At 40.5% G+C, this 23,147-nt stretch overlaps 1 protein-coding gene across 1 annotated transcript; it reads right to left on the bottom strand.

Moving 5' to 3' along the window:
- Positions 1–17,355: 17,355 nt before the first annotated feature.
- On the bottom strand, positions 17,356–22,499 carry lrrc4cb (leucine rich repeat containing 4C, genome duplicate b). The gene has a single exon (XM_031751505.2). It carries the CDS (start codon positions 22,359–22,361, stop codon positions 20,475–20,477), a length of 1,887 nt encoding a protein of 628 aa, XP_031607365.1. The 5' UTR covers positions 22,362–22,499; the 3' UTR covers positions 17,356–20,474.
- Positions 22,500–23,147: the final 648 nt, after the last annotated feature.

Here is a 23,147-nt window from a genome sequence, read left to right as displayed (position 1 = left end):
CATAAACCTGTCAGTGACTGATCTTTTAATTTATGCTGAAATTTAGCATATGCAAGCTGCACAAGTGTAACTTAAGATTTCTTAGAAACACGGGAAGGAAACAGCATTGAATACTAACACAGTTCCTTCTTAATTCTATTAGATGATCAAGCTGTGTTGCATAGGACCACAAAGACTGTTTATCTGCCCTGTTTGTTTGAGTGCAAAAAACAGGCTGTAATGGGGCTGTGGTGTGATTTAACACCGCTTTTCTGAGTGTTACATCATAAAATTGTTATTGCTCTAAATTACAGCATCATTGGATCTACATAAAGTGAGAAGCAACATGAATTACACTGACTTTTACAACATTTTTTTTTTACTTATTGTAATAGCAAGGGTATCTTTTGGGGCAGATTTGAGAGGCTGAAAAACACTATACAAACACTTTGTAACGGCAGTTGGCTCCGAGTCCTGCAGACCTTAAATGTCTCAATAAACAATTGCACCGAAGAGTACACACTGCCATTTCAGTTAGTTCTCTTTGTCCCAGAACCCTAGGTTTTATTTTTTATTTCAGTTCACCAAAAAATGTCCTTCTCACCAAGTTTTGGAGTATAGTTTGGTGTTAATCTATAATAACATTAAACACCATTGTAGAAAAGCAACACAAGGCAATATATTTTGCGTAATATTCATTCAGAGATGAATGAATGCAAACTGTCTTACAGAAATAACAACAAGGCAAATAAAAGGAATAATGAATCTCTTTTTTTCAGATTAAAAGATGAACTTAATATGAAAATAGCAAATTAAATGTGTTTTTTTCCCCAAGTAAACCCTTAATTTACTATCATATGCAAAATGCATGCATAAAACAAAATCCACTTCCTGTAAAAACATAACAGCTAAGTGCCTCTTCAGATTGAATAATAAAAAGAGAAACGTAATATTAGCTGTCACTGAAAGGCGTGCAGTCCTTAATTTTTGCATAAATTTAAGCCTTAATGCCTTTTCTGTTTCATTTTTTGGCTGCTGGTTGGTCCCATAGGGAGGCAGTCCCTTTCAGTTTGCTATAAAATAAATAAAGAAAATTACTATTGACGCCTTTTAAAACAATATCAAGCTTTGCGCAATCCTATTTGGCTTTTCTGGAAATTCACTTCTGTAGTATTAACTGTAATATCCCACTGCTTTTCAGCTGAATAAACTGTCTCTTTAATCAGAAACTGTGAAGTTTTATCGTTCTTTTTTTGAGTTTTTGCCTTTCACATGTCTCTTTGACAGAATAGCAATGATCAGCTCAAGTAGTGTGAACAACTCTTACAAGTATACTTGTTAGTCACATACAGGTGTTCTCGCTTGAGTAGTCCAGCCTCTTAAAAATAATTTTTAAAAAAGCAGGAGTGTCCACACTGTACGAAGCCACTGCCTTTTGTGTAATACTTCAGTCTTCTTATCTTTTAATTGCTGGTTTGCCAAAGTTTGCATGTAAAGCAAGCTTGTGAAAACATGTTGTTTAAAGCTTTCTGTTGCATCCCCCTTCAAGTGTTAATTGTATTCTCGCTTCAGGCGTGCATTGTTAGTTGTAGTGCTTCCAAGTGAAAATGAGGGGGACTGGAAGCCAAAGAGACTGGAGGTGATGAAGGCTGATAAAGACCTTTATGGCCACTTGTGGCAGTGGCACAGATGTTGCACCTGTTACAGAGCAGGCGGTAGCAGGTCAGGTCAAGGGAAGTGCTTATTAACTGGTTCAAACTGGCTCTATTATGTGGAAATGAACTCTTTGGAAACATGGTGTTTAATTAATTCTACAGAGAATCTTTCATATCCTGCACTTCAAGCCAGTATCTTTCATGTGCGCACATGAGGCAAGAAGAATTCAGTGGGGAAGTGCTGGTCACATGCAGTAAAATCTGTCAAGAGCAAAAAATGAATTTTTTTGATAGCCGTAATTAACGCTAAATAATAAAGAGTATCAGACATGGAATTAAATGAAAAATATGATTCATGTGTGCAAACGATTGTCTCATTACTTAGCTCTTGACAGTAAAAGCAGCATGCCAAGCTATTTTAGTTACACTAACTGTGGACCCCCAGATGTGTACACATGTGCTGTAAAAACAGTAAACAGGAGGTGGAAGATAATTATCTCAGCCAAAACATCTCTCAAACTGATGTTTTCCACTGTTTTCTTAGTAAAATTATGAAAGTAGACAAAGTACCTAAATATGCCTCAGGAGACTGTTGCTGACCCTGATGCATGATACAGATATGGATAAGATCTCTGTTAAGAGCAGCAGCAACTAAACTTCCTTCTCAAATTCCCATCTTGAGGTAAATTGGTGGTATGTAAATAAAATGGAATTGAACTGAAATACTCATGTACCTATACCCATCTATGATGTGAATTTCCAGCTCCACCACATCCCAAAGGTGCTCTATAGGACTGAGATCTGGTGACTTTGGATTTGTGTACACTGATCTCACTGTCATGTTTCCAGTTTGAGATGATTTGAACTTTATGACATAGCATTCTATCCTGCTTGAATCAGTCACCCATCAGAAGAAGGGCGCACTGAGGTCATAGTGTGCCAATAAAACAGCCTTACACCATTACAACACTAGCACGTGCTAGAACAGCTGATACAAGGGGATTGGATCCATGCTTTCATGTTCTTTAGGCCAAATTCTGACCCTTCCATCTGAATATAGCTGAAATCAAGACTCATGAGACCACACAGCCATTTCCAAGCTTCTGTTGTCCAGATTTAGTGAACTGTAGCCTCAGTGTCCCGTTCTTAGCTGACAGGAGTGGCACAGATGTCGCGCTCTTATGCTCCTCCTGTTCTGTAGCCCATCTGCCTCAAGGTTCGATGTGCTCTTCTGTGTACCTTGTAGTGAGTGGTTATTTGAGTTGGTGTTATCCTACCATCAGCTCAAAGCAGACTAGTCATTCACCTCTGATTTCTGGCATCGACGAGGCATTTTCACCTAGTGAATTACAGCTCACTGAATATTTTCTCTTTTTTGGACCATTGTCTGTAAAACCTCAGGGTGGCTGTGGAGGAGAGATCCCAGTAGAGCTGCAATTTTAGAAATATTCAGACCAGTCTGTTTGGCACAAACAACCATGTTACATTTAAAGTATGTATACAAGGAAGCGCTCCTTTTGGCTGCTCCATTGTCACAAGGGATTGCCACAGCAGGTAGCCGAACATGTTTGATTTGGCAGAGTTTTACGACAGATGCCCTCCTGATGCAACCCCAAAAGAGATAAACTGATAGGAGTTTTTTGTGCACTATTGTGTTCTGCATTAAAAGTCAGGGAATGAAATATCTCATTTATGTAAGTATTCAAGCTCTTTATTCAGTACTTTGTAGAAGCTCCTTTGGCAGTAATTACAGGTTTAAGACTCAACAAGCTTTGCACACCTGGATTTGTGCAGCTCATCCCATTCTTTCTGGCAGTTTCTCTCATGGTCTGTGGATGGGAAGTGTCTGTAATAACAGCATCAGGTCTTTTAGCTGATGCTATGTGTGGGTTTTAAGTTTGAGTTTTTACTGGGCCAGTCACAGTCACCAAGCATTTGGTCACAGGGGATTGTCTGAGTCACTGGTTCTCTTTCTATAACTGTGGGGTATTTACCTTACAATATAAAGTGCCTTCAGACAACGACTGCGAACTGGTGCTGTGGAAGTTGAATTCAACTGAAGTGAGCTGAAATGAATGCGGTGAAATGGGACAAAATATAGACACGTATTTGAATGCCTAAACTCTGTCCAATCAGTTCAAAGTAGCACAGAAGCACTCTAATCAAGTTCTAGACACATCTCAAGGATAATTAAAGCAAACAGGATGCACCTGACCATAATTTGGAGACACAGTAATGGGTCTGAATACATTTGCAGATAAAAATTTCAGTTTTTGTTTTTCATAAAAAGGTTCTAAAACCAGGTTTTTAAGTTTTCAAGTTGCCACTGTGAGTTATTAAGTCCAGCAATGTTTTATCAATTTAATACTGAATCAGCCATACCATTTAATAAATGAGACTGCACTCATCTTCCTTTTGTTTAATCAGGATCAGTTTGTTTGGTCATGTGTACAGCATGTCAAAATGACATAGCATTTAATTGGCCTGTAGATTTATATATTAAATAACCCAAATAACAAACAGGCACATTTTTACTCCAGCTGGACACTGAACCCTAGCTTTGCATGTGCACTTGGCAGGAAACAAAACCACAGAGAAAAAGAAAGGGAGATGCAATATGTATGTATACAAATGTCAAAATGTCAAAGCATGTAATCCTTTCAAAAGGTGATGAGGTCTTTGGTTAGAGCTTGGCACGGCTCCACACGCTAACACAAGAAAAGTGCTTACTCCAGGTTCTGGAGGTGAACACTGTGTTCTGATCCCACTTCCCCCTTTGCTCACTCTCCATCTTCTGTATATTCACTCCTCTGGTCTTTCTAGCTGTGAGGGGATTATTTTGTTATCAAGCATATAAATTTACAGTAGCACTGTACAGTATATCTTGAGTGGCACTGTCCCCTTTCTTTAATGTAAAGTAAGTATTCCATGAATGTATCGAGATTTTAGTGGTTAATGAATAAACCATTAGTACAATTCTCTACAGATCCCTCCCCAGTCTCCCCAGTGATACATTCACTTTTGGATTAGAGCCACATTATAAAAGCATGGATGTGCCAAAACTTAACACAGCAGGTTAAAAAACCCAGTTAAATAACAGCAAAGAATTGTTAATGTCATCTGAGAGTGTTGGTACATTTCTATCACAAGATTCAGTTTCTGAATATTGTGAATATTGTGAATATTGTGTAATTTTTGCAGGCATACAGCAAAATCAGGAAGAAGGAACCCGAGAAGCTTGAGAAGTACTAAGGGCTCAGAGAAGAGCTCGAGAAGATGTGGAGGGTGAAAGTAACAGTGGTCCCAGTGGTAATTGGAGCACTAGTTGCAGTGACTCCCAAGCTAGGCGAGTGGCTCCAGCAGATCCCAGGAACAACATCGGTGATCTCTGTCCAGAAGAGCACAGTCCTAGAAACAGCTAAGATACTGTGCAGGACCCTCAAGTTCCCAGGCCTCTGGTAGAGGACTCAAGCTTGAAGGATAGACCGCCCGCAGAGGCGAGCGGGGAATTATTTATTTTTATCTAGTATTATTAGGGCCTACTTACCACTTGGCAGCATATGGTGCTGTTTAGTCAAAACTGCGTCTGCTTGTCAAAAGTAGTGTCTGGGAGATACACAACATTTAGTTTAGCAAATATCCCTGCAATGGGAGCAAGACCTCACTCACACAACTCAAACAGTGAATGAAACAGCACACAAACTGCCGTATCGCAGGTCCAGAGTCTTATGAATTGTAACTTGTGAAGTGTTCTTTTAAGAAAATCATTCGTCATGCATTACATATTACATACAATTTTTCAAATAACCATCCAGACAATGTTCATATTATTTTAGAGACCAACTATTAACCCTTATTATTGTGTGTGTGTATTTTCTTTACCTTTGAGGTTTTCATTCATAGTGGGTCCTCTTCACAAAACTTCCCTAATGAAACTACATTTTATTGGATATTCTATGGATTCCTGCATAGCCTTTTAAAAATTCTGTCCACCGTCTGTCCTCCCACCACTCATCTGTCTTCTTCCACTTACAGCAGCTGTTGCTAGGCAACAACTCATGGCTGCATTAGAAAATTAATATTTACATAAAAACAGTATTCAGCAGTGAGTGAATAGGCTATTAGATGTTGCATCATGGAGTAATTCAGGTGAATTTCAATGTGTGGTGCAAAAACATTTTTCAGTGTAAGTGCAATTTGATTACCCCAAACCTAAATGGTAATCTATGGCAAGTGGAAGTTACTGGGGCATATGGTGCGACTGTAGTCACATGTTAATGAGCAATGTGTGCTTCTCTGAAAGCTAAAACTGAAAATTAGAGCATAAAGTTTTCATAATTCAAGTCATGTTTTTTTAATTTCCCTACAGATAATGAGGTATTGTAATAATAATAATAACAATAATAGTAATAATAATAATAAAAATAATAATAAGAATTTAAATGATGAAAGCAGAGGTCACATATTTTCAAACAAATACTGTTTGTACTGGTTGTCAAATAATAAAAATAATCGCCAGATCTTGATTAGAGATTGAACTGCAAAAAACAGCTGATTCAGTCACAGTCTGGTCCTTTTACAGCCTAAGAAGAAGGGCAACACAATTTTCCTCTCACTAATATTTGACATCCGTGTGAGGTTTTATCACCTTCTTCGTCTTTTCTTCTCTAATCTTTTGTTCTCCAGCCCACCTGCCATGGTGTGGCCGTACATCCCAATATTACCACCGTCTTATGCCTGAACACTAGCTGCCTGCCAGGTTTTGAATAGATTTTTGAGATTCTGCAGATTTCTCTTAAGTCTCGACAAGGCAGCCATTTCTCAAATGTTTTAATTCATCTAACAGAAGGTGTTCAAGGATTCCCAGGCAGGGCCTGCCTGACTATTTCACATTTCTAGGGTAAATCATTAAAAAGTATAGGCAGCTTTGCGTTTGTCATCAAGGGCAAATGATGAAATCATCCTTGGCATCTAAAGTTGACCTGTTATGCTTATTTTGATCCATATTTTAATTCCGCAACTCCAGATAGTTTCTTTGTGTAATTCAGTTTTACACTATTCTAATGTGTGTAAGCTCTTCTCCTTTAAAGCAGTCCTTCCTCTGAGTGAACGTACTTCTGATTGGTTGCCTGTGGCAAACAGAAGGTTTGAAAGCAGCTGTACTCATAGCTGGGAGCATGAGATGAGCATATTAAGGATATCCAGTTTCCCTGGCATCAGTGATAGCCAGCTATAGACGACAAAAAAAGGCTATCTTTAAATATGGAAGCTTGAAGAATACAGTAATGCAAGTATTAAAAAACAGCAAAAGGACTTGTGTCTTACACACTGCAGCTTCTGCAATTCAGCAGAATACAACTGTGCACAGTTTTTCATTCTGCTATTAACCTTGCATACGGTGCACAGGTACACCGTTTACTGAACCAATAGTCTGGCATTTATCAAGTACATGTAAGAGTGGGGGTGCTAATCGATAATTCATTTTGGCTTTGCCTTCATAGCATTATAAACAACTGGGACAATCTGGTGGTTGGCACCGCTAGATTAACACTCTTACATTAGAAGTGCTGGAGTGAAGCAGCAGCTTGTCATTTGAACGGCTGAACAGTCAGGTGGTCTGCTGCCAGCTCATCAAAGCACGGAAAAGGGCAGAGGATATCGCTGCCTCTGCCAGCCGCCTCTGCCAAAGCAGGTAACCACCTGTTTAGCATAAGTCACTTCTGGTGCATCTGAGCTCACAGCAGCCACCAGTGAGGCAGCAGTCATACTCCTCCACCAACTGTGTAAGGCTCTTAAAACCACAAACATACAGCCCTGAGCATTTGCCAAAACACACGCCTAACCCTGTGAGTAACAACTGTTAATTAATCAGCTAATTGTTCTACTCAGTGAAATGTCAGACATGGTCATAAATTCCTGTGAAAATGCACCAGGGCCCAAAGCAATCAGATCGCCTGTTTTAACCAATCAACACTAAATCTCCAAAATACTAAGTTAACACTGATATAAAAAGAAAAGAGAGGAGTCGTAAAATCACATTTGAAAGCTTCAACCAGAGGAAGTCTTTCTTTTTTTCCTGACAGATAAAGGTAACCCTTATTCAGCACTACAGCTACTTATACAACAACTGTATGCGCTTTCATAGAGCTCTCTGTAGCTTTTCCTATATGATAACCTAGATACACACTGCACTAGTACAGCTGTGCCTGTGCTGCTTGAAACCATGCCAAAGCTGCAACACCAGCAAAATGATACACACACACACACATTTCAGTCTTAAATGTACATCTACTCGATGTGTTTATATATAATTGGGTACATGGCTCTCTGATTTGTCAGCACAACATGTGAGGTCTTACTGCAGTGTGTCCTCCACCGAATGTGTCAATCTCGTCATGTGTGACTCGCTTCCAATTTGTCATCACCAATTAGTGAGGCCAAGTTCCTTCTGCTCCCTCACAGAAGGAATGAAATATCCAAGATACCGCAGCACATGATCTTGAAGGCGATATGCTGCAATTCTTTTGGTGCTTTACAGTTGAAAAGTCATATATAAAGACAATTACTATGATTATTATTTAATCAGATAATAAGTGACCTTGTTCGATTTTCGAGGCTTTTTTGTTTGTTTGTTTTTTGTTCTTTTTTTGCAGTAACAACCACACAGACCACTAAAGATCAAGGAAAACAGATGTCTTCTTCCAACCCAAAGGGCAATAATGGCTGACATCAGCATGCTGCTTTTAATCTCTCCCTTGCTCCAATTCTGGAACCGCAACACATATTTTAGGTTTTCTGCCCACGTGAGTCGAACAGGCTTTGGAGAGTGTAACGCTTTCAGGTGGAAACCACATGCCCCTGCTGCACGAGCAAGTTTCCTGAAATCAACATTAGGATTCTTTCATTCATCGCTGGTTGTCTTGAGGAAGGCACTCCAGGACTGTGCTGTCAACACACAACCATTTCTTTTACCTTTAAATTTCACGCGAGGACTTTATATCCCTATACGCCTGGCATAATAGAACAGATATGTTACCATAATGAGGTCTCTAACTTGTTTTTCTTCCATGTCTCTGCGGTATCTGTGATGACAGCAAACACATTCAGCAGTAACTGAACAGCTGAATATCACAACATAGCACAAAAACGGTGTCTCTGCTGTAACATAAGCCTTTAAAGATGAAACGCTGTTACCTTTTAATGTGTTTTTTTTCTCCCTCTTGCTCAAGTATTTCTTCAGCAGTTTGCTTCTGTCAAACCTGGTAATAAATTATCCATTAACTAGCATATTAATCAAACCCAATAAAAAAGCATCTGGTACCTTAGGCATACACAATGCACAAGGCACACATACACTTTGAGGCCACATGACTATTTTCCTCTTCTCTCCCTCATAAAATCAGAAGATACTTGGCTGGCTCTGTTAGCCAGTCTGTGCAAACAAATGTCTGCAGCAACTTTGAGCGCAAAAGCTGCCAAAACCATGTGAGACGCCAAGGAATTGCAAGGAATGACCATCAGTTCCTCAACACGCAATTCTAGCCCTTAGCATACATCTGCTTCCCATGGACTGTTAGTGGTGTGATAGCAAACCCTTAAAGCCATAGTTTTTCTCTCAAGTAGTATTCATTGAACATTTCCTGTTTAGTGGATAATTTATTGCGAAATAACAAAGGGGGCTGAGCTCCCAAGCTGATAGCCGATAATACAATAACACATGGTTTGTGGTTCAGCCACATTTTTTCTTTTGTCGTATTTCTCAAAAGCATGTCTGATGGAACACAAACGCACCAGTTTTAAACAATCCAGCCGTCGACACAAGCTGTGCATGGATCAAGTTTTGCTTGTCCTGCAGTATATACCTATAAAGCACATCCAAGGCCCATCTTCACACTTAGACTTAGTTTTACTGCAGTGATTCTCTTTCAGGCTCTGGGCACTCCTAAAACATGGGTGACCTACACAACAATACTCTGCCTGCTTCCTGTTTAGACACACACAGAGCACCATGCTGCTGCTGCTGCTCTGCTAACACGTTGCTCACACTTATCCTACTGTGTAGACGCGCTTTAGGCATCTGAGACTCCAGCGCAGTGCAGAAGTTACCCTATAAGAGGATTTTTTTCCGAGCCACACCTTTCAGGCTGTGCATTCAACCTTTCCTCTTGTCTCTCCAACTGCCTTTCATAAGTGTAACAGGTGTTATTAGATGCTTGATTATGGACAACAGCAGTCAAGTGGGAAACCATCTGTTTCACAGCTTGCTGGTGGTCTGTTTAACCTGGCTCTCTTGTCTCTTAGAGCTAGACTCCCTCAACACCTCAGCAGAGCTTTTCTTAAAGGAAACGCTTCCACCTTTAAGCAAACAGCCCTAAGAATCCGAGTCCGGGAGTCATGTGTGTTTTAAGCAAAATCATTTACATTTTAAATAAAAAGAGAAAAAAAGAAACTAATATGGCACACATTTTGGCTGCTGTTAAGTACTGTTGACTTCATGTTGCCTTTAGATCAATGTCCAAGTAACTGTGGTTGCTTTTTTAAGGCCATGGCATGGTTTCTGTGTATGTTAGGGTCAATGCCATGATAATGTCAGAGTTTTCTATCGTGAGAGTCAATACAGATTTAGGGCAAGCACCAAAATCGATGCTCATCCTAAGCACAGTTAAGATGTTGAGATAAATGTGCTTTCTTCCACATTCTCCTTCCTAGTCTTGTTAGACGTTTTGTCCATGACATACCTTACATTTAACTCTTCCATTTAACTCTTCATTATTGCCTTATTTAATGTTCTCACATCTATGGATATGCAAATCCATAACTTCACCCCTCTTTCCTTCCACCTGCCCAGACCCTACCTCTGCATCTGCAAACAAGCCTACGCTACACAGAAAAGGCAACTGTCATCACAAATAACTAACATTACAGCAACTAACACATTTTCTTGTGTAATGTTATCTACACATGTCCCACGTGCAGCACTCAAACATGGATGCTGTGCACACACAGAAACAAGACAGTGAGCACAGGAGGCCAACAAAAAAATCAGCAAAAGACAAAAGGGACCCTCACACTGTGCTGAAAGAAAACGAGTGCGCGTGAGATAACACAAGCCTTCAGCCTGACTACTTTATCAAAGACATAACAATATGCTGCTAATGTTAGATAAACCTTGTTCCCAAACACCAGCTCTGACAAGTTATTCTCACTCTGAATTTTAATGGAAGTGATTAGTTTGTTATGTACAGTGCATCTACAAAGTATTCATGGTGCTTCACTTGTTCCACCTTTCTTCATGTTGCGGCCTTATTCCAAAATATATAAATTTCATTTTCACCTTGAAATTCTACACATAATATCACATAATGACAAAGGGAAAAAAGATTTCTTGAGATTCTTGCGAATTTATTACAAATAATCTGCATAAGTATTCACGGCTTTTGCTATGACGCTCAAAATTGAGCTCAGGTCCATGTTTCTGCAACTTGATTGGAACCCACCTGTGGTAAATTCATTGATTGACCATGAATTGGAAAAGCACACACCTGTCTGTATAAGGTCCTATTACTGACAGTATCAGAGCACAAAGCAAGCCATGAAATCCAAGGAATTGTTTGTAGACCATTGAGATAGGATTGTATCAAGGCACAGATATGGGGAAGGGTACAGAAACGTTGTGCAGCATTGAAAGTCCCAATAACTCAGTGGTCTCATCATCTGTAAATGACTCAGGACCAGGACTCTTCCTAGAGCTGGCTGCCTTGCCAATCTGAGCAGTCAGAGTAGAAGGGCTTTAGTCAGCGAAGCGCCATGGTCCCTCTCACAGAGCTCCAGCATTTCTGGTTGGAGAGAGGAGAACCTTTCAGAAAGACAACTTTTCTGTTTAAACAGGCCTTCTGTTGATATTTTTTTTTAATTGATTAATTGTTTTATCTTAAATTACCTGTTAATCTTACTGTATTACATTTAAATATATTGTTTATATTGTCTATTTTGGTACCTAACTTTCTGTTTATTTTAGCCTTTTGTGTACAGTGCTTTGTGACTGCCTGGCTATGTAAAGCACTTAATAAATAAACTTACTTCATTAATTTCTGTTGAACTCCACAAATCAGGTCTGTATGGTAGAGTGATCAGACAGAAGCCAATCCTCAATAAAAGGCAATGAAAGCCCATCTGGAGTTTGCCAAAAGGCACCTGAAGAACTTTTAGAACCATGAGAAATAAATTTCTCTGGTCTGATGAAACAAAGACTACCAGGCACCCCCTCATGAACTGGTCAATACCATCACTACAATGAAGCATGGTGGTGGCAGCATCATGCTGTGGAGATGTTTTTCAGCAGCAGGAACTGCGAGAGACAGGGTGGAGGTAAAATCCATGAACGCATGCACAGACATCCTTGATGATAACCTGCTCCAGAGCACTGTGGACACTGTGATGTGAACAGAGGAGTGGCTTCGGCAACTGAATGCCTTTGAGATGCCCATCCAGATCCCATACTTGAACCTGATTAAACGTCTCTGGAAAAATCTGAAAATGTCTGTTCACCTACCCTCCTTATCCAAGGTGATGGAGCTTGAGGAGTTCTATGAAAGGGAATGGGAGAAACTGTCCAAAAAGTAGGTGCACCAGGTTTGTAGCATCCCACTCAAAAAGACTTCAGGCTGTAATTGCTGACAAAGGTGCTTTAACAACATATTGAGCAAAGGCCGTGGATACTTTAAAAAAAATTCATTTCCAAGAATTTAAAGTAAACCTTTTTTCCTTTGTCATTATGATGTATTGAGTTTGGAATTTTGAGGTGAAAAATGAATTTGGTCCTTTGTGGAATGAGGCTGTAACATGCTAAAATGTAGAACGTGAAGAGAAACACTTTCCAGATGCACTGTATTCTTTCTGTGAACTGAATTTAAATAGACAAAAACAGTGTTTCTTCATTACCACAAAATCTGTTTTTGCACAACCTCACAAAAAGAAAACACTTATGCAGCATGCTCTAGTAGAATGCAGTGAGCCCACTCCACAAAACTGGCTGTTTATGATAAAAAATATCTCCTGAGAAATAATAATAATTTCATTCGTGGAGCTAAAGCAATTACAAATGTCAGACATACCAGTTTTGCCCTTCTTCCTCTCCCCCTCTATGTAATCTTATGCTAACTGGTCTCAGTTTGTTACGGGTCAATGTGCACATGACGTGAGACAGCTTTCACACAAACTCTGCAGCAGAAAATGTGTGAACACGTCCCCTCAGGCAATAAAAAATAAATGATCATTTGTTTAAAGATGTGCGGTCCTGGCTCAGAGGAGAATGGAAAGCCAAAGTGAAACTGGAACTTGGGTTCATAATCAAAAGGAAAAGAAAAATGCCATTATAATCAAAACTCTAATAGTGCAATGATACTTGCTTATCTCTCCCTATTCAACAGCGTAAAAGTTATGTTTACTCCGTTTGTCAAACCATTATGTTTTTCCATAACTAAATAGTACTATTAATCATTTATTTTAAAAAGAAATGTCAGTGTTTAAAAGAACCATGACCTAGATACCCATAACCTTTATACCATCAACGTAACAAGCTGGAAAGAAAGGAGTAGTTAAGTCGTCTTCTATCATAATTGAGAGATTAGGATGAAGGTGAAGATGTTTTTAGGAAAGGACTGATTATAACTGTTGAGCTCTCTTTACATTTGGGAGACTGAAGGAGCATGTAAAAAGGGATAAAAAAAATTCATGGGAAAACGAAGATAGCGTTGGACCATTATGATCCACTAGAACAACTCTAATATTTCTTGGAATTAGAGCTGGCAGATTGAACGCATTTTTCTAAAACAACAACAACTACAACAACAAAAAATACTCTCTAATTAGGTGTGTTGATGTTGGCAGTAATAGTGGTGATGAATGCTGTCTCAAATGTCAGTCTAATATCCAAAATCCAGAAGTATTTAACTGTGCTAAGCACTGGTGAGTGCAAAAGCTACAGTGTGACTCACATCTATTTCACACTCATTGAACCGTCTAGTGACCCCGATGGTCTATGGATGGGGACATTGTCATATTTGAAGAGAACATTCCATCTGAAAGATTTAATCATAAGCATCAGGTAATCACCCAGAACAACTCTGCATTGATTTGCAGTCAACATTTCCCCTAAGGCCCCAGCCACACAGGACTAAAGACTGGTTGGCGGCTGCCTGGTAATCACTGGTTGCAAGGGAAAAATGTGCATTCCTTGACCAGCAACAACCATTTGAGGTTGTTTCCTGTTGCTTGGTGAAATCAGCTGCCTTTGCACCTAAAATCTCATCGGAATTGTTTTGGTTGCTAACAGATTCAAGGTTCTTTATTTGTCACATGCATAGTTATACAAGTATAACACACAGTGAAATGTAGATTCCTGCGGTCAGCCATACTTTTACTTGGCCAGGCAACGATTGGCTTCTTCTGGTTGGCACGGCACTTTTTCAAGTTTCACTACTGCTCGTTAGTCAGCAAGTGTTTGCAGACTAGCTGGTATCATCCATGCAGGCTATGAGTGAACATGGCAATCTGTTAGCGATCAAAGCAACTGCAAAGAGAATTTTGGTGCAGTACCTTATTTGCAACCAATTTCCCATTGCAAAGGTGAAAAACTACTCACCAACCCAACAGGGAGTACACATACACAAGTCACTAAATGGTTTCTAGGTCTCTATGAGGCCTAAGGTGGACAAGTTGTCTCAGTAACCAAATCAAAATGCATCCTTGCAGGATAACAAAGCCACTGGATCCTCTGACAGCAGGTGTCAAAGATGTGGTATTTTTATAATTGGCTATCCTAATATGTCAATATCACCTTGAAGAAGAAAAACATTTCTTATGATATTTATCAAGCACTGAAAGAAAGATTAAAGTGACCATTAAGGATCGATTATAATGCGGCTCGTCAAGACATGTCTGGATGAATTAACCACCAAGAAGTATGTTGGTGCTTAATGAACCTAGAGGGGCCTTGGTGTCTCATATTTAATAAACTTATTCACCTGTGTCCCATGGCATAGCATGGTCACACTGAGGCAACCTTGGGTGTGTGTATGTGTGTGTGTGTTTGATGTGTAACGGTGTGTTCACACCGAACGCGATAGGCGCGAGCGAAAACGCCCCAAACGCCCCTAATTTGACGCGTGCACATTCGCACCTCGAACGCGTGTCCAAGAAAAATCCATCGCGCGTCAAAATATGCAATTTTGACGCGCGTGAACCGGAAATGTGGGAGGGATGTGGGAGGAAGTTGTGCCAGACAGTATCTTTGCTAGACGGCAGCTGTCGAGCTAGCGTTTCTATTTACTGTGGAGAGCAGAGCAGCAGCGTTAAGGACGTCCTCGCCGTACCTGGGTCCATCAAGTCCTCCAGACGGGTGAGCAGTTTGGTGAGTTTCACCACTTGCTCCAGGAGCTGCGCCTGGATGACAGCCGATTTCAGCGATATCGCCGTCTTTCCCTCGCCCAGTTTGAGGACCTGCTGTCCCGCGTTGGTCCAAGCATCGCCCGCCTAGACACCAACTACAGGCGCTCAATCCCACCTGCAGAGCGCCTGTCCATCTGCCTGCGGTTAGTAAAAGTGTTTAATACGGTAGTCCTTTATTGATACCTGTGCTAATGTGCTAAACTATCGTTTATACACTGCTAACATGGATGTGCTATGCTATCAATGAATGCCGTCGGTGTTTACTGATAGCAAACTGTGGTATGGAGACGACTGTTTATAATATTTCTAGTGATGCTTGAAAGGTCTCATCAAGTCCCGATTTAATTCAATTTATGCTGTTATCAGTGTTTGCATTGATAGCATGGCTGTGGTGTCTATCAGTGTATGCTCTCTGTGTTTGCTGATATCAAACTGGTACAAGGGCCACTGTGGGTTAATCTTTGTAGTGATACTCACTCCTTATTTACACCTGGTTTAATTCTGGTATAGATGAATATTTGTATGTAATCCTCGCAGCTGTCAGACTCTATAACAGGGGTCACCAGCCTTTCTTTAAACTGAGAGGTAGATAAAATTGTGAACAGTTTGGTTCATCTTTAGTTATATGGTTCTATCTTGATAAGCTATGTCTTATCACAGATTAATTTTTCAAAAATATGACCTGGTTACAGCCACGTCACCAGGCTCCTGATTGGTTGACGCAGCGCGACTTGACGCTGGAGTTCAAATTTTTCCAACTCGAGCGGTAGAGGCGAAAGACGCGTATGCACAAAATGCAACACAAAAACTCACGCGCGTGGTTTTTTCCGCGAGTCAAACGCGCCAGACGCGCTACACTGACGCGCTACACTGACGCGCGTTTCAGGCGTTTTGGCGTTTTCGCGACGCAAATCTGCTTCAGAATTTTCGCCGGACGCGCAATCGCGTGTCATCAGCCTCTTTCCATTGACTTTACATGTAAACCTGACGCTCTGGCCGCCTCTATCGCGTTCGGTGTGAACGCACCGTAATATTCTCACTTCTAAAAGCCCATTTTTCCTTTTATCTGCAAGCTGTTCTGTGCATTACGCACACTAGTTGTGTGGCTGTGCATTTACTTTTTCTGTATTTACCACAGCTACCTTCAACATCTAAGGCTTGACTATTGACTACAAAACAGAAGGTTCTTAAAAAAAAACAAAACAAAAAAAACAAAGGCTATCCTTGAAAGCATAGTGAGGTTTTCCAGGATTTTCTTTCACTCTAAGTGTTTTTGTAAATGCTCTTCTCCAACAGATTGTCAATTTTAGAAGACCGTGAATGCACCACACACACATCACCAGCAAGAAGGGAGCATTCCTCCTCGTTAAGCTCAATGTACTGAATCTCCCCTATTTTTGGACAAAGAGCTCAGCCAAGTGTGACGAAAAATAAAGCCCTGTTTTCACAGCATGTGTATTCTATTTTTTAAACCACACTTCAATAAATGATAATCTGTTTCACTGTTTTTGAAAAAAAAAGAGTAATGACCTTCATACAGTATACATAACCTGTAAATTAATGGGGTCACTTTTCAGTTTCAGAAGTGGATTTGAAATTATTTCACTGTATCTGAGTGTTTCACCTCAATAAATTAATCATTAGGTGAATGAATCAATTATAATCTCAGAAAAGACATTCTAGCATCCAAGTGAATCGTACAAGCCTGTCTGAATGACTCCTGCACCACAACGTGAGCAGCCATCTCAGAAGCACTTTGTGAATGAAATGGAGCAATCCCAAAGGCAGTTGTGACTGTAAGCCATTTTGTGCTATTTGTGGGTGTCATAATGACAAGCGGTCTCTTCACTGAATTGTTGTAATTTTTCACACCAACCACGATTGTTTCTGGTGGAGATTTGGTTTAACGGATTCGACGTTAAATACATTTTAAAATGCCAGTGAGTGTAGCGTAGGCTATTGTTAGCGTATTCTTCTGGTTCTCTAAGGTTCTGTGAGATCCTTTATTCACCATATTGAGTCAGCAGAGAGAGCAGGAATAGCCTATTGCGCTATTGGTTAAGGAATTCTCAGATTTGACAGCGTGAATCAAATGATTCTGTCAGACAGATGGGATGATTCATATTAGATAAAAGAATCCAAAAGGCTATGTATAATGCAGAAAAAGCACTTCCTTTTTAACAGATCCCCTTCCATCCTCTGACCTCATAAAATAAGCTACAGTACTTTTTAGTTTTGGGGGTTTTTTTTTCTCCAGCGCATTCTTGTCAGTTCAGACTTCTTTGAGCTGCTTAGCAATCGCTTTTGTTCGAGTCTTTCTTTACATGTGTTCATGTGCAAATGGGACAAAGACAGCAAAAATGGTGACAAGATGTCTGGTAATAATACATCCATGGAATCTATTGAAAAAAAAAAAAGAATTGCAATTTTTATTTGTATTCATGTACAGTATGAACTACAATCTCATGTATCAATAATTGAACATCATCCTCAGGGAAATTAGTTGGACTCCTTACAAGCACAGTCTCTTGTTGTTTTTTTTCTTCTTTTTTGTTTTTGCTTTTTTGTCATTTTTTTTAAACAATCGAAGCACATGTAAAATTATGATCTGAATTTTTTTTTTCTTTTTTGCAATGTGTTTTTGAAAATATTTTTTTTTTTCCTTTTGTAGAAATTTAACCGTGTGATGAATACTCTCTCCGAAAATGAGAGAGAATGTCCCCAACATATAAGTATCCCTCCCCATACATGGACAGTTGGCAGAATAACACACAAGAATTGGAATCACCTTGGCTAAGGATTTTGCACAAAAATCAAGCTCACTCTGCTGGTATTTCAAGTCCAACATTCTGTATTCAGTCCTAAATCCATTCTGGCTTTCAAAGATCTTCAATCTTACACTGTCCAACTAAAGTAAATACCAATACAGAGACATTCCATTCATTCTGAATAACTCACAACCCTCATCCCCAAGTATATATATATATAAAAAAAATCTGAACCTTGGTTTTTTTTTCACTGTAGCCAGCGTCAACATTGAATCATTAAGCCACCAAAAGCGTTGAAAAGGAATTGAGCATTGAAAAAAAAATGAAACAGTGGAAAGGGAAAGAATGGTTCACTCACTGGCTTTACCAATCAATAAATTCCAACCCTGACGGGGAACAAGTTACTGTTTCTCTCTCATAACCAAGTCTTTAAATGCATATTTTCCATCATGTTCGTTATTCGCCATCTAACTGCTATTGTAGAAAACAAAAGAATTCATTTAGAGAGAGCGAGAGCGGGAGAGGTTTCTGAATATTCAGCGCTCCCTTCCCCTCATACTTCTAGCAGACCTCACATTGATGAAAGCAAGTGGAACTGCCTGGACAGCTAAATTGTCAACTCTTTGGGGGTTTTTTTTGTTTTTTTTTTGTTACAGCATGTGACGATTTACATTAAATAACTCAAACGCAGAGACATCACGTGTGGGTCATATCCCATCCAGAGCAATCTGTAAATATAAGGCTACATTTCATTTTGCCAGTTCTGTCGATGATCAGATGTATCTGTGAAGTGGCCAGTGGGACACATTAAAATATGCTTGTTGCACAGAGACCAAAGCGAAAGGCATATCTACCTCCTCTTACTTTCTGTACAAGGTCACTGTTTCCATGGCGACAGGCTGATGGCTAGTTTTTCCTCCTTATTTCTTATCTATTTTTTCACTCCTCTCTTCATATCTGCAATATCTCTGTTTGAAGACCCCTCGTGACCATTGTAGGTCTGACTCCCTCTACCCAACTGCTGTTCTTCACTTTTCAATTCTACCTTCCCCTTTCCTTAAGCCTTCTCCTTTGAAAGACTAAATGAAAAAGCGGAGCGTAAACAGACTACAGGAGAGACAATGTTTTGATGGTCTATAAATGATGCATCATCAAAGAGAGTGTGTGTTTGTTTTCCTCGAAGAAAAAAAGAAAAGAAAAAATGAGACCGAGTGGGGGTCGCTTCAATATCAAAGGCCTCTACCCCCTGTTAGATGTTGGGTAAAGGGAAAGTGAAAAAGTCTCGTGCTGTTTCCTTATCAGCTTTCCTCTGTTAGCCTGCAAATGAACTGCTGATACAGATTAATGAGCTATAACCCATCTTCCCTTATTTTGTTGCAGGTTCCTAGCTGCTTCACTGACTATGTTAGCTCCGTCTGCTTTAGTCTGACAGGGTCACACTACATTACAAAGCAGCCTCATTTGCCTCTTTATCTGTTCTAACAGATGGACTATCAGCGCCTGAGCTTGTGTGACCCTGGGGTGATGGCAAGGTAATGCGACACTGAGTGGACGTAGATCATTACTGGGTTAACAGGGAGGCTACAGACCACAGCCTTATGCTTCCCGTCATTTTCCTAAGCAATATTCTGCCATCGTGCGGCACATGCCGGCGGATAAAGCGAGACAAATGAGACATGGCGAGGGGTGAGGAACGTGCCCGAGCTACGTGACAGCGAGACAAAGAAGCAAGAGGACATGGAGGAAAAGCAGACAGAGGGTAAAACGGCAACATGGAGAATTCATGGAGGTATGAAGAGGGAGGGGGAGGTGAAGGCGGAAAAAAAAAGACAGTCAAGGTAAAGTGTCAAGAGTGTAGAGAAAAAGTAGGAGGAGGAGTGGGAGCAAGACCTTAATCTTAATTAAAGTGAAGGATATATGGCTGTTGTTTAGAAGCCACAGGGGAAATGCACATTTACTCATTTGGCAGCTTTGCTCCTCAGGCACGCTGGCTTCGCTGTGATATCATCCAGAGCCGTGCCATTAAAAGATCTAATTTTGTGTTGAGTGACAGCTAGAATAGCATGGCGAAGAAAAGAAAAAGTCATTTTATGTTTTCACGTTTCATAAACTTCCTTCAAATTGGAACTGGTGTGTTGCACTACTAAATAAATGCTTGTAAATACTTGGGCATTGTCCTTCAATAAACTGTGTTATCAGATAAAATGTAAGTAGTGAATGAAAAGCATTGCATTCATTAGAGTTTAAGGCCAATGGAAATAGTGAATGCTGCATTTGATACCTTTCAGTTTCCGTTTTAGCAAACCATTCTTTCCCTTGTGCGGTATTACACAGAGAGAGAGAGAGAGAGAGAGAGAGAGAGAAATAAAGTGAGCTAAAAAGCTATCACAAATTGTTTTTCTTCATTTAGCCACTAGACATATTTTTAATAAATAATCTTTGTTTTTGTAAAGACACTTTTTAAAGTTTCATATGTCGTCCCTTTGCCAAATGCTGACTAATTGCCATAATTGACATCAACTCTGTGAAGTCAATGGCATTCAATTTCCTTTATCTTTGCGTTTTGGTCCATTGTACTCCAAGTGTGTAACGGCTGATGCTGGACATTTAGTCAAATTTAAAATCAGATTTGGGTCTCTTGTACATTGTCTTTTGAGCAAGCTTGAATCAGTAAAGGTTCCTGTGTGGCTGAGCTGTGTATGGTACTGAGCATAGGAGGATGGTGATAAGAGCTCTTGTAGGTGTTGTAGTGGTTGTAGTGCTCCAGAGGGGGCAGCGATAGGTGTCTCTCCATGGCAGCAACACCTGCGAGCTCTTCTTCAACGGTAATGACCTCCATGGAGGAGGCAGGGCCATCGGGATCCTGCTGGTTGTGTTGCTTCCTCATCTTGTAGAAAATAACCAGCAGAACAGCAGCCATGAGTGTGATGGCCACGAAGCAGCCAATGATAATCTTAGTGGTTTTCATCACCTCATCCAGGGATCCCTCTCCCTCCGGATCAAGAACTGGAATGGTGTAAGTCCGCTCTGTGGTCCTTGTGGAAACAGGAGTACCTTTTGTTGTTGAGGAAGACACCCAGCCAAATGGGGGAAGTGGTGTTTGGCTATCCTCCCCCATCATGTCAGTGGTCTCAACTGTGACTGTGGTAAAATAGGTCACCCCACTGCTGTCCAAAGAAGTGACATTAAGCACAGCGGAGGCAGAAATGTTGCCTGCTGTGTTGCTAACCATACAGGTGTAAGTCCCAGTGTCCTGCATTGTGACGCTAGTAAAGTTCAGCGTCCCATCATTGAGGACAGACAAACGCACTTTGTAGGCCCCGTGAGTCACCAGTGAGCCGTTTGGTGTAAGCCAGCTGATGGAGGTCACCGAGCTTGTACGACATTTAAGCTCTGCACCCATGCCTTCGGTCACATTCAAGTCACTGGGTGGCTCCACAATAACAGGGACATCACATTGAAAGTAGCTGTGGTCCAGTTCTCCAATGTAGCGACCTTTCAACGTTGAAGGAGTATGGCAACGTGCACAGCAGCTGGTATTGGCTGGTACAGTTTCCTTCAGCCACCAGCTGAGCCACAGAATATCACAGTTGCAATTCCAAGGATTGTGATGGAGGTGGACCCGCTCTAAGCGATGTAACGGTGTGAAGAGGTCATGGGGTAGAAATGTAAGGTTGTTATGAGCCAGGTTGAGCTCTACCAGTGACTGAAGGTCGTCAAAGGAATTCCTCTCAATAGTTTGAATCTGGGCATGCATCATCCATAGCTTCTGGAGGTTCACTAGCCCTGTAAATGAACTGGGCTTTATAACAGAGAGCTGGTTACCTGACATTTCTAGCTCTTCAAGCCTTACCAAAGGTAAGATGTTGGGGATCTCTTTGAGATTGCACATTCCCAGGTTCAGGTAGCGGAGATTGCTCAGGTCCTTGAAAGCCCCGTCAGAAATATAGGAGAGACGTTTGAGCTCACCTAGATCCAGCCTTCGAAGCGAGGGGACCCGGTTGAAGGCATAAGATGGTATACTTTCGATGGGGTTGTTTCTTAGCCACAATTCTTTCAGCTTGGACAAGTACTCGAATGCTCCATTGGGGATTGTCGTGAGCCGATTATCAAAGAGCTCCAAGGTGTTGAGACTGGCCAGCCCATTGAAGGCGCCAATTTCAATGCTGCGGATGTGATTCTTGCTCAGTTGCAGGATCTCCAGATGGCGCAGATGTTTAAAACTGTCCACCTTGATTACCTGAATGAGGTTATCCTGGAGGTTCAGGTAGCGAGTGTTGGTAGAAATGCCATCTGGAACATCCCTTAGACTGCGGCGCGTGCATATGACTTTGCTGAACTGGTTACTGCATGAGCAGACGGAAGGACAGGTCTGAGCACGAACCAGCCCAGCCACCACCAGGATCTGAAGGGCCAAAAGCAGCACAAAGAGGGGGTTGGATAGTGCCCCCTTCAGCCTACGACCTCTCATTGTCTGGCGCTGGAGGGAAGAGATCATTGTGTTCAGCATTCATAGTTCATCTGCTGTTTGTGTTCTCTGTAACGAGAAGAAGCAAAAAAGAATAACATTAAGTAACCAGAAAAGTAGCCGGCAGTACATTGCACATGTTGTTATCATGACTTATTTTCATCAGCGACCTCGAACACAGTCTATTTTTTTACTGCATTTATCACTTTGTCAACTGAAATTTAACTAGCCAACACATTTGCTTGTTACAGTGTCTCAAAAATGAACATTTGCTGTTTTGTATGTATGATGACAAACTGAATATCTTTGTATATTTAGACTGTTTGGTCACATGAAACAAATGGCACAAAGGTGGAACTTCAAGCGTTGAGAAATTGTAATAGGCATTTGTTTTTCATTCTTTTTTGGCATTTGGACTGAATTGTTGAATAAATTTATACAGTACATTGTGCAAAGAATAATGAAACAACAAGATCAAGAATTCAAAGCCTAAATTAATTGTCAGTATTACTCATTTGTGTATTGAAACACAAGTATTTTTTTTAGCTCCTTAACTCTGGACTGTCCCAGATTTTCAGGCTTCACAGAAGCCGACACATCTACACAGGAGACTGAAAATGGAAAATGAAAACTTAGTATCTGCATCCCATCGAGCCCGACCTGCAAATTTCTTATAAGCCCCCTTCTCATTGGCATCATAAGACAGAAATTATTTAATAGAATAAAAAGCCTTAGTCATAAAAATTTCAAAAGAAGTGCAATCCACTGGAGTCATTTTTTTTTTCAGTGGAAGACAAGTCAGTAACACCAAGGCATTATGCTCAGTGA

The sequence above is a fragment of the Oreochromis aureus genome, linkage group 1 (genome assembly GCF_013358895.1).
Source record: "Oreochromis aureus strain Israel breed Guangdong linkage group 1, ZZ_aureus, whole genome shotgun sequence".
Taxonomy (NCBI): Eukaryota; Metazoa; Chordata; class Actinopteri; order Cichliformes; family Cichlidae; genus Oreochromis; species Oreochromis aureus.
The sequence above is the reverse complement of the archived record's forward strand: the minus strand, read 5'-3'. Positions and strand labels throughout refer to the sequence as shown.

Excerpts from the sequence above, each read along its gene's own strand:
- lrrc4cb (XM_031751505.2), bottom strand. The coding sequence starts at position 22,361 with ATGCTGAACACAATGATCTCTTCCCTCCAGCGCCAGACAATGAGAGGT.